This window comes from Pinus tabuliformis, chromosome Q, assembly GCF_031772625.1.
Source record: "Pinus tabuliformis cultivar Carrire ecotype Pingquan chromosome Q, CPIR1, whole genome shotgun sequence".
NCBI classification, from domain to species: domain Eukaryota; kingdom Viridiplantae; phylum Streptophyta; class Pinopsida; order Pinales; family Pinaceae; genus Pinus; species Pinus tabuliformis.
The window spans coordinates 849,326,094-849,338,873 of NC_142296.1; the positions used below are offsets into that span (position 1 = coordinate 849,326,094).

The 12,780-nt window shown below is 37.6% G+C and overlaps 1 protein-coding gene across 5 annotated transcripts in view; it reads left to right on the plus strand.

The window, feature by feature from the left end:
• LOC149222225 (PHAF1 protein At3g51130-like) overlaps positions 1-12,780 on the plus strand; it is a 214,099-nt gene that overhangs the window by 104,589 nt on the left and 96,730 nt on the right. For 4 of the 5 annotated variants that reach the window (XM_089385315.1, XM_089385318.1, XM_089385314.1 and 1 more), the window contains one exon: positions 7,254-7,301. The exons of the other annotated variant lie outside the window; for it this stretch is intronic. In XM_089385315.1, coding sequence (XP_089241441.1) covers positions 7,254-7,301 — 48 coding nt within the window. The remainder of the gene's footprint in view (positions 1-7,253; positions 7,302-12,780) is intronic. 5 annotated transcript variants of the gene reach the window in all.

The window sequence follows — 12,780 nt, forward strand, 5'->3', positions numbered from 1 at the left end:
TCGCATCTAGAAACTGCGTTCGCTGCATCTAAGAAAACCAATAAGGACAAACAACCTTCAAAGGCAAAGACCTGCACCTGCACCTGCAAGTGTGAAGAAAAGGAAGATGATGAAGAAGGTTTTTCAGATGGAGAATATGCTTACTTTACGAGAAAACTAAAAATTGGTAAGGGCAAAGTCAAAGGTAAACTTCTATTGATATGTTTCGGTTGTGGTGAGGTTGGGCATTTCACAGCAAAATGTCTGAACATAAGTGATGGAAACTCAAAAGGAAAGAAAGGCTTTAAGAAATTCAACAATCAAGGCAAGAAGAAAGGATTCAAAAGGAAATTTCTCTCTAAAGAAGATAGCTCATCATCCGATGAAGACAATGACAGTGAAGAAGAAGCCAATGAGAGAGTATTGTTTATGGCCAAGCACAATAAACAAGAGGTATTAAACAACGAAGAAGAAGGGTTGACCATAGAAGAATTTTCTAAGGAGGCAATCAAGCTTATAAAAGCGCTGAAGGCTAAGAAGATCCGTTCCAATACTCTTGAAGAACAAGTTCAAGGTCTCAAAATTGAAGTTGAAGAACACAAATGTATTGAAGAGTCACTTCAAAAGAAGTTGGAAGAAAGCAACTGAGAAAGGGAAGCATTAGAAGCCGAAGTAGTCTCGCTGCGTAAGGAAGTGAAGAAGGGAAAAACTATCCAAAACTATGTGAATAGCTCAAGGGCGTTGGAAAAACTCATCAACAATCAACGATCTTGCAACGACAGAACTGGCCTCGGTTACAAAGAAGAAGAAGTAGGACCTTCTACAACAAAATACAATGAACCTATGAGATCTGACAGGGATGTAGACTTCTTTGAACAAGAGTCGCAAGAACAGCCTTGGAAGACAATTCCTGACGAAGATTTCCATCCAGGGACCAACATATTTTTCATGGCTATTGTTATTCATGTGGAAAATCTGGTCATAAAGCTGTAGAATGTCGCACGTACCCTAGAAACCAATACAATTCCAGGAGATCTATCAAATTTGAACCTCTCAAGGCTCAACGAAACATCAATAGATTTGAACATTTAAGAAGTAATATTGAATGTTACAAATGTTGAAACTTTGGACACATAGCCAGCGACTGCAGACTTGAAAATCCTCCAGAAGAATCTTCGAAGCGACAGAACGAACGAACATGGAAGAAGAAGAACACTAATAATTGTGCTTTCGCTGTCAAGGCCCAAAACAACAAAGATGTGTGGTATGTTGATAGTGGTTGCTCAGCGCATATGACTGGAGATAGAAAGAAATTTGTATCTCTGAAAGAGAAGAAGGATGGAACCATGTCCTTTGGAAATGATGGATCTTCAAACGTTATAGGATCAGGTAACATTAGTCTCGGAAGAAAAGATGCTTTAGCCAAGAATGTTCTATTGGTTGAAAACATGAATCACAATCTGCTCAGTGTTGGACAAATGTATGATCAAGGACACACAATTCTATTCAACTCCACAAAATGTGAAATCAGGAAAGGCAGGTATGGTAAAATTGTGGCTACAGCAAGTCGAGCTCCAAACGACATATATGTTCTTAATGAAGCAACTAAAGCATGCCTACTAGTTAAAGAAGATGAAAGCTGGTTATGGCACAAACGAATGGGTCACATAAACTTTGACAATATTGTCTCGATAAGCAAAATGGAAGCAATACGAGAAATACTGAAAATCTTAAAACCTTCCAACACATTATGTGAGGCCTGTCGGCACGGCAAGTAGACAAAATGCGGATTTAAAACAAAAGAACACTTTGCATCACATCCATTGGAATTGATACATATTGATCTATGTGGTCCTATGGGAACAAAAGGCTTAGATGGAGAATTATATTTCATGTTAATGATAGATGACTATACTAGGATGACAACTGTCAGTTTCCTAAAGAAAAAATCTGAAGCATTTGAGTGCTTTAAGATTGACAAGGAGTTGGTCAAAAATGAAATTGATTTAAAAATAAAGTGTCTAAGATCAGATTATGGCAGAGAATTCACTTCCAAATTATTTCAACAATACTATGACGAAAATGGAATAAAAAGACAATTTTCAACAACATGAACACCTCGGCAAAATGGAGTTGCAAAAGAAAGAACATAACCGTACAGGAAATGGGTAGAACAATGCTGAAGGACTCAAAATTGGATGAAAAATTTTGGGTTCAAGCAATTGATACAACAGTCTTCATTATGAACAGAAATCCTCTCAGAAATAATTGCAATAAGACCCCATATGAATTATGGAAAGGAAAACCGGCTAATGTAAAATATTTCAGAATCTTCGGAAGCAAATATTATATCAAAAGAGAAGATCAAAAGTTGGGTAACTTTGAATCGTGTGTTGATGAAGGTATCTTTGTTGGTTACTCATGCAAAAGAAAGGCCTATAAATGCTATAATCTAAGACGAAAACAGATAGTGGAGAGCATAAATGTTACATTTGATGAAGATAGTGTTCTAACGAATAATGACGAGGATCTAGAATATTTGAAACTTGAGACAGAGGCTGAAAAAGGTACAGAGAAAATTCTAGAACAAGAAGCAACTGTCAACCAGGAAGATGTAAATAATGATCAACAAGATATATAGGAACAATAACAGGAAGCTCCTCCAAAGAGAACAAAAGAATGGATTCAAAAGAACCATCCATCAAATCAAATCATTGGTGACATAAATGAAGGAATTGGAACAAGAAAATGTCGACAACTTTGTTCATCACAACGAACTCACATTGCTTTTCTAACAAACTTTGAGCCTAGTAGTTTTGAGGAAGCCAACCAAAATGAACATTGGGTAGCAGCTATGAATGAAGAATTGGATCAAATCGAGAAGAATAACACCTGGGAATTAGTTCCACGACCAAAAGATAAAAATGTCATTGGGACTAAATGGGTGTTCAGGAACAAATTGAATGAAGATGGACAGGTTACCAGAAACAAAGCAAGATTGGTTTGCAAAGGCTATGCACAAGTGGAAGGAATTGATTTCAATGAAACATTTGCACCAATTGCCAGAATGGAAGCCATCCAGATGTTTCTCGCCTATGCATGTTCAAGAAAAATAAAAGTCTACCAAATGGATGTTAAGTCAACATTTCTGAATGGAGAATTAGAAGAAGTTTACATCGAACAACCTGAAGGTTTTCTACTATCAGAAAAAGAAGACTTTGTTTGCAGGTTAAAGAAGGCTCTATATGGTCTTAAGCAGGCTCCCAAAGTATGGTATGCTCGTCTTGACGGATATCTATGTCAACAAGGGTTCAAGAAAGGTATTGCTGATAGCAATCTTTACGTACAAATAGATAAGGATAATTTAACAATCGTTGAGGTATATGTGGATAATATAATCTTTGGTAGCAATGATGATCAAGTAAGTAAGAACTTTGGTACAAAGATGCAAAGTGAGTTCGAGATGTCTTTACTTGGTGAGTTGACATACTTCTTAGGGCTTCAAATATCTCAGCAAGAGAAAGGAATATTTATATGTCAAGCCAAGTACATCAAGGAAATGCTCAAGAAATTCAAAAATGGAAGATTGCAAAGCTGTCCTTACTCCGATGGTGATAGGCTGCAAATTGAGCATAGACGACTCATCTAAGGATGTGGATCAGAGGTTGTACAAATCTATGATTGGTAGTCTTCTATATGTAACAGTCTCCCATCCAGATGTTATGCAAGCAGTTGGACAAGTAGCAAGATTCCAAGTAGCACCAAAAGAATCACATATTATTGCCGTCAAAAGAATTCTTCGATATCTAAAGGGCAGAACAAAATATGGCTTGTGTTATCCCAAGGGCATTATTCAAGCCTTTACAGATGCAGATTGGGCAGGAAGCATTGATGATCGTAAGAGTACTAGTGGAGCAACATTCTATCTAGGTGGTTGTCTCATATCATGGTTGAGCAAAAAGCAAACCTCAATCTCATTATCTACTACGGAAGCAGAATACATTGCAACAACAACTTGTACTCAAGTCCTTTGGATGAAACAAACTTTGCAAGATCTTCAAGTACAATTCAGTGAGCCTATTCCCATCTTCTGTGATAGCACCAGTGCCATCAACATCTCCAAGAATTCTGTCATGCATTCAAAAACAAAACACATTTCAATAAAATATCATTTTGTTAGAGAACAAGTCGCTGAAAAGAATATCAAACTTGAATATGTTGGTACAAAAGAACAAATCACTGATATCTTCACTAAACCTTTACCTCGTGAAGCATTTGAATATCTTCGCCAGAAGCTTGGGATTCTCCCAAGTTCTCATTAGATTTTCCTTATTCAGAAAATAAAGGGGGAGTGGAAGTGTGTACAGGTTCGCAGGATGGTTGTGTGTCAAGGGGAGTTACCCTTTGCCATTGATGTCAAAGGGGGAGAGAAGGCAGTAGGAAGAGGTGCCCTGATTGCAGGGGGAGTACTTGTGTTGCCATCAATGCCAAAGGGGGAGATTGTTGATCTAAAGATGATCTGAGGTTGTCATTGATGTCAACCCAAGCAGCACCAGGGGCTACCCTGATCTTGCAAGGGAATTTTGACTTGACAACTTACTCTATTTTGAGTCAAGGATCTTCTAGATAGATTCTACTCGTCGAGATGTTTCTGTTGATATATGGCACGCCAAGTAATTCTTCACGGTTTGAGAGATATTCATGTTTGAAGTTAGTAACCCCAGTTAGTGGGCTAAAACCCTATGGGTTTGTGGCATGGCACTCATAATTGGTTTTGGTCATTGAATAGTCATTAATTAATAATTTTATAAGCTCCTAAAATCCGTCCAACATTCTCTATAGAAGCCATTCTCAACTCTATAGAAAGAAATCTCATATATCCTCCAAATGTAGTGATCGTGGCATTTTTGCTATAACTTCATTTCTGTGAAGTCTTAGATTTTGAAATTAAAATCCATTTGATTCACAATCCTGATGAACGTCGTGACTGAATTTCAGATCTTGGTTCGCTATATTTTCGGAGATATGATTTGTGGAAGTTAGGGTTTTTGCAGGCTGCCGAATTTCATCTCAAAGAAGTGACCTTGGGAAAATCGTCATAACTCTCTCTCTAAGAAGAGGATTGGAATTCTGTAAAAAGTGGTGGATAGTGCACAGACTGTAGTTTTCTGTGTATCAATTTCAGAGCCGAAGGAGGAAACAGTGACACGTGGCATGTCGTACAAGTTCACTCTACTGAACTAGTCCATAATTAGGTCATTGTGAGAGATTGGGCATAACTTTGTCTTGAAGAGTCCAAATCGGGTCAAACTTGTGGCATTGGAAAGAAGACTCAGAGGGCTTCTATAGGACCGAAGATTGCATGTTGGGGATATGAAATCGCAGAGATACATTAGATTAAATATCGTGCTCCTAGAAAGCAAGAAAAACTAGATCAAGTGTTGTCACGGGGTGCAAAGGACCAAACTTTCTAGGGCAGCAAAGAGCAAACTAGATCAAGTGTTGTCAAGGGGTGCAAAGGACCATACTTTTTAGGGCAGCAAAGAGCAAACTAGATCAAGTGTTGTCAAGGGGTGCAAAGGACCAAACTTTCTAGGGCAGCAAAGAGCAAGGTGCAGCAAAATGATGCAGCAGAGGTAAGCTACATGTAAGTATCTTCTGTATATGCATGTTCATCTCTTAATTGCATTAGGTTCTTTGTATTCTAATTTGTTGTTTTTGTTTAGCACTGACATATGCTCTGCAAGATGAGGTAAGTTTTGCTATTATCATGTCATGGGTATTTCCTTGAAGACTTTTTGCAGGTATTATATATTCATCAAGAGAAGACTCAATGCATAATCTAATGTTCTGAAGAATGAGAAAGGGTAGCATGACAAGAGCAGAAATCAAGGTGCAGAACAACAGCAAGAAGTTCACCACATGAAGTCTTCAAGTGGGCAGCACTGCATACAGACATTGTAAAAGTATCATTGTATAGAGTCATTGTAAAAGCATCTTTGTAAAAGTTGTACAAGTGTCTATCTGCCAAGAGTTGAAGAGGCAGTGTCGGGAGGTCTAGGATCATCATTAGGTGGTTGTGTCATAGTTGGGGTTATGGTCTAGAGTGTCATTTTCTTCTACATCATTCTATATCATTGTAAAGTGTACCATTTTCCCTAGTACGGGAGTCCATTCTTCTTTTATCCTTCTATAGGGTGATAGGGTGGTGCTAGGGTGAGTTGCAGCTCTTGGGTGTTGGGGCATCCGTTCAGTTGACCACTGAAGAATCTCGGGCGTTGGAGCATCCATCCAGTGGGAGCTGGAGAAGAATGCTTTTCTAGATTCTAGGAAGTTGGAGCTTTCTTTTCAATTGGAGTTGAAGATTAAAGAATTATTAGAAAAGCGTTCAGTGGTTTTTGACCCGGAGGGGGTTTTCCACCTAAAATTTTTGTGTCTCTTGTGTTCTTTTATTTACTGTTGTTACTGCATAAACATTAATGATAATTGAAGATTAACTAATGCTTTGAAAAGATTTAAAAGTGCTAATTGCTAAGGAATACTGATTCACCCCCCCTCAGTATTTTCCAACAAAAGGTACATCAAGATAGGAGGACACAAATTAAAACTTCTTAAATTTCTAGAGCCTTAGAACCCTTAAAGACTGCATCCATTTTCATTGACTATAACTATTTTTTGGAGCTGATCTTAGAAATGGGCAAATAGAATTATGGTTAAATTAACCTTAACATAGCCATCATTAACTTGCCATTAAACTGTTCTGTCTAGGACATCCTTCCTTCTGCATGTAATTCAGTTCAAGTTGAACTGTTCCAGTTTTAGTCCTGCCATTATACTTTTGTTCCCTTAACATTTTTCCGAGTGTAATTCTGTTTAAGTTGGACATTGTGCACCTAGACCTCAATACTTGATATTTTAAGCTTTTTCTCAGATACACTTATTGAGATGCTATACAAGGCATTGAAACATTCTTTATCTTCAATAATGGTACAGATGTAGGTTTCAGTAGTGTTTCTTGTTGCATTACTTTTATAATACTGCTCTGATAATAATTATATATGATGTTTGGAGTCTAGACATTTAATTTTTGACTAATATCAATCATCAGGAAACTAATAAATGGTCTATTTGTTCTTTGTAATCACTTTCTATCTGTATTTAACCATCAAAATAATATTTTTAGTATGATGTTTACGTAACTGAAATGTTTTTTGCCCACTGTGATTTCTTATTTATTAGTTTTCCTGACAGTAACATCTTATAAGTCCTTGCAGGATGTTTGGTCTGAATTGGGCCGTCCATGTGAAATTCATCAAAAACAGGTAGATTCTTCTGTGCCTGTCGGACTTGGTAGCAAGTTTGTTGATTATACAGCCATTCTTATCTATTCCGAGTTCCTCTTATAGGATGGGCACTAGTTATTAAAAATTTCCGGAGTATAATTTTTTCTGTAGATGAGCTATGAATGATTGGGAAAGGTGCAGTGTGGATGGTAACATCTACATAGAATATATTTCTCACTTTATCATGCATGCCCGATGTTATCTGCGTGTGCTTATGTGACCTTTTTTCTGTGTTCCTCTAATTCCTTTATACAATGGCGGGGTATATGATATTAAATACAAATAAAAGGTGGCATTTCAAACAATATACCATGCCAATACCATATAGTAAGATGTAGCTGAACTGTGTATCTTATGTTGTATTTCCTTGATTTAAGGGTAGGAGTTGTGTTAGTCACGTGTTTCAGTTGATAATATTTCTAATCCCCATTCTGAATTGAATATGGATCTCATCAGATTCAGAGAGCTAATATATTAGTCAACTAGCTAGATCCATATCTCATGCTTTATTTCTTGTAAATTTTTGTTAAGTTGTTGAAGTAGGGAGATATTCAAGAGATCATATTTAAATCAAAATAGTTTAATTCATGTAGCAATAAGAGAAAGGGAGGTGGGTGTTTCTTATCAATTCTTAAAAGAGAATTGGATCATTGCATGTTGCACTGGTTAAAGAAATATTCATAACTGAAGAGCAAAGGGTTCTTATTTGTGGAATGGACTCTATCCTTTGTATAAACTTAGCAAAGGCTGCATTCTTGGGTGGACGTTGATGGTTAGAGATGAAATCAACTCTAATCGGGGAAACACATGGATATGCATGTAGATTAATATGTTTGCATATATATATATGTATGTATGTATGTATGGGAATGTGTGTGATGCAATCTTACCCCCGCTTACACCCACAATATGCATCTAAAATGCATAAGTACATTTGTCCCAGGAATTTTAACTCTCTAAGAAGTCAAATCTTCAATCACTAAGGTTTTAGGCCCCCTCTAATAGTATCATGCGGAATGATTTATAGACTAACAAAGTCTAATCATTAATACACTTTTTCCTTTATATTGGAACTCAATCACCCTGCTTAAATCTTCATTAACCTTTTATTAACCCTTAAGCCGCATATATACCAAACTCCACTTTATTACTATGGTAGACAATGGACTTACCACATAAACCTTCTTTATCATGCTATATTTCTATTATAATCAGTTTATAATAGAAATAACCACAAACACACAATAACTTACCTTTCCGCCTTTAGCACAGGTTTGAACTTTTCTCGATGTACCCTATATCGCCATCGCAATCGGCATCCTCCGCGGAACACATTACACATGAATTCCTCCGCTTTCTCCGATATGCGATTACACACAACCTTCTGGATTTCAAATGTATAAAAGCTGCACCTCAATACTTTATCGGGTCCGCTCCATCGCTCATCGCATTACTTCTCCGCCGATACAACTTCATTTAACATTTGCGATGTGAATTAATCTCCGTCGTTGATCTTCCGCCATCAGATCGACGGATGACATCCTTTCCTGTTCACCAAACTAGCCCGACAATCCTCCGCTGTGGATCTGCACTCAACGGATCCAACGGTCCACGATGAATTTGGGTGAACAAGTAGTACGGGGAATACCCGCCCAATAAGGCGGTTTTCCTCTCTCCTCAGCTGCTACGTGTCGCTCAGCTAGTGGAATCAGGTGCCTTCCTCGAAATATAGCTTACAGCTTTTAGCTCGCTCGAAATACCACGTCCAGTTGCGAAACCACGCTCCTTGCGAATTAACTCCCGCACTCTTCCACCATGTGATTTAATCTTGACCGTTGATCATCCAGATCCAACGGTTACTGTGCACCGATACTTCGCTTCTCTGCTCTTCCTTTTTACTTAGGTCTTAAGTTGGCTTTCAGTGTTTGTTGTGGTTCTCGGGTTTTCTTCAGGGTTTCAACCTTCCGCTTCCGTTGCTCAACTCGTCATTCCTGAGCTTAACTCCTCTGCGAATTCTCACTTCGCTACCCCTCCAGAACTTACTCTAATCCTTCAGCTGAATTCAAAGATCCCTTATGATTCCTCTGAATCATTGTCTCCTCTGTGTATTTCTTCAGAACTCTGCCCACAACCTTCTGTTATAGAACCTACGAATTCATAACTTACATGTAATTCATTCATTAAATACTCGTTTCACACACTTACACAGTTAGGAATTAAACTTCTGTATATATAAGTATAAACAAATGATTACATATCGAGAATTTCTGTCTCTCTCAGGCTTGATCTTCAATATCAGTGGCCTCCTCCTCTTTTACTCTGCCTGTAGGCTTACATTTATACCAGAAAGGTTCTGTTGAACTAATTCTGGTTCAAATCCTAAATCTACTGTACTAACTCCTAAATGTCTTCTATGTCCACTTCTAACTTCAATTAATTCCTAAAACTCTCTCTAGTTCCTCGAATCATGAAACTACCTTTAGAGTTATAATTGACTTCTAACTCTCTTGTCATTGTTAACCACTCATGTTCTCCTTTATTCGAGAGCATTTACAAACATCCTCATACATCTAATTAATTCCTATTTTAATCACTTAAAGGCCTAAATATTACATTAATTTGAGACTTAGGAATCCAACTTCCTTAAAACACATGACCCCCTATGTCTACTAAAATACAATGATTTTCTCTTGAGTTGAATGCTTCTGCATCAGACTCCCAAAGTAGAAAATATTCATGATTTCCTGATCATGTGTTTTCATGTGTTGATAGAAAACCTCCAGGGTCCCAAACTTTAGTTTGTAACTTTCTGAAAGCTCTGCACCTTTGTTGCTGCTGTATGTCTGCTATTTTTTGTTTCATCTTCCTCTCCTTGTCAATTAGGTTCAAATTCTGATTGATCGTGTTTCCTACTGCTATCATTTTCCTCCCTATGGCTTGTTTCATTATTAGTTGCCATAATTCTTCAATCTCCATCTCCAGTACATCCTTGGATTGGTCTATACTTTGCCACTTACTTCTGCCTCTTTCTCTTTGTTTCAGGTTGTTGCTGCTGTCCACCAACTCTTCAATCTGCTGTTCTTCTTCTTGGAGTTGTCGAATGCTATCACTTACTCTTACTCTTCCTCTCATTCTTACTTGTTCTGTTATTCTTGATGCCTCCCTTTCATCCTTATCCTCTTTCATGATTATTTCTGTTTGCACTGGATCATGGCTTTCCAGCGTTCTCTCCAACAATTGAGCATCTCTGTTCCATGGATTGAATTCTTCCACAGAATCTTCTTCTTTCATCTTTATTTGGCTACTCATCTGTGCCAAATTTCCTTCAGCATCTGCAACAAAACCTGCACTCACAAAACACTTGTTAAAATAAAAAAACATAAGTTTTTTGTGCCTTATCTTCCTTTGGCAACAATTCAGTTTGTTGCTCTGTTTCTTTCTCCTCTGTCAGCACATCAGTATGCTGTTTTGGATTCTCAAAATAATTCATGAGACTGTCAACTAATATTTCCTCCACATTATCTGCTCTAATGATGTCTTCTTGCTCTTGTCCACTATAGTGAACTCCTCCTTCTGCAATCACACTGTCATACTCTGAATTTTCCAGCAAATATTCCAACAATGCAATTTCTCTGTGACACTTCATAAGTACTTCATCATCACTTATAATTCCTGCATTTATAAACAAATTATCAATTTGAAAATCACAAGGTTCAACAGTCTCAACTGTTGCTTCACATATCAGCTCTTCAGACTGAATTTCATCTCCTTCTTTCACAAGAAATTCTTCTTGTGTTGTCACAGTTTCAAATATCAATGCATTATTAAGTTCTTTCTGCTGCAATAAATCACTGCTTCTCTCATTTAAGAGACATTCTCCATCCTCCTTTACTTCAGAGTTTTTATCTTTTGAAAGATACTTTTCCATACTTCTGACAGCGTCAAAAGATTTCTTATTCTTTGCAAAATCCTCTTTTGTTAGTGACCAATCATCAAATGTCCTTTCTCCTAAGGTTAAATCCTTTGCATAGGTTTCTTCCTTCTTAACAACTTCCATGGCTACTTCGACTGTGCCTATAATCATGATGAATTGATGATCCTTTACTATGTTTTCAGCTAACATGGTATTTTCTTCAAGTTTTCCTTTAATCTCTTGCTGTTTACCTTCTCTAAGAGCTATCTTTGTCTCACCATTGCATTAATATTCTCCTGCGTTTGTTCTGCATCCACAGACAAACTATCAGCCTTAAAAACATAAGACCCTATGGTCCCACTTGATGTTTCAACCAATGTTTTACAAAACGGACTCGGATTCGGACTCGGCCGAGGATCGACTCGGAAACGGAAACGGAAACGGCAATGACTCGGCCGGCTCGATTTCAATGACTCGGTCGTTGTAAAAAATACATTAAATATTTATTTTTTTTATAAAAAAACATAATTTTAAATAGTTTAAACATAATTTTAAATATTTTCATTCAAGTTTCCAAACACACAACATTATAATATACATGGAAGACAACATATGATCAAAGTAGGCTCATGAACCAATCCATTATATCAAAATGGTACGGTGTACCCAATGGCAATAGTAAATACATAGTCAACTGTAGTCTGTCATACATGATCAAAGACTCAAGAGTCAAAACAAAATACAAATAACCAAGGAGGCTAGTAGCTACTGGCTACTGCCAGAGGAGCCAAGATCATCTCGACTGTTGTGAGTGAAATGAGAGCATTTGGCTGTCTTAAATAGAGTTTGGGAGGGGGAAATGGACCCCAAATGCATTTAACTAATCACATAAACCTTTTCATGTCCACAAACCCTAACCAAATCAGCCAAAAATCAGCAAAAAATTAATTTTTTTCAAGTTAAAACGCTGCCCAGCGGGTTCCAAACGGTACGGCCGTTTTTTGACGTGACCCGGTCACCGAGCCGGGTCATGGGGCCGAGTTGAAATTTTTTTTGTTGACCCGGAACGAAACGGCCGTTTCGGAGTCAACCCGGCCGTTTCGTAAAACAATGGTTTCAACCATCATATCTCTTTGTTGTTCTAAATCCTTTCATATGATTAAGAAATTCTTCGATGGTCTCCTCTTCAATCTCCTCAAGCCCTTCACTTGGTTGCTTGATATCTTTCCCCAACTGGATATGAGACCTATCTATCTCATCTTCTTCCAGAACAGAATTTAGATTCTGCTTGTCTTCTTCCTCCTTTATGACAATATCGACAAATTGTCCTTTACATGTTTCATTTGCAAACATACACAAATTGTCAGATTTAAAACCATGTGACCCTTTGGCCTCACTTGAAGTTTCAGTTTCCAAGTCTTCATCTTCACTCAGAACTTCACCCTGTTCTGCTTCACAAATGGACACTTCCATTTTCATTTCCAACTCAGCTTCTCTGAGTTTTTCCATCATTCACCTTACTTGCCTCTGTTCTAGCCTTCTTTG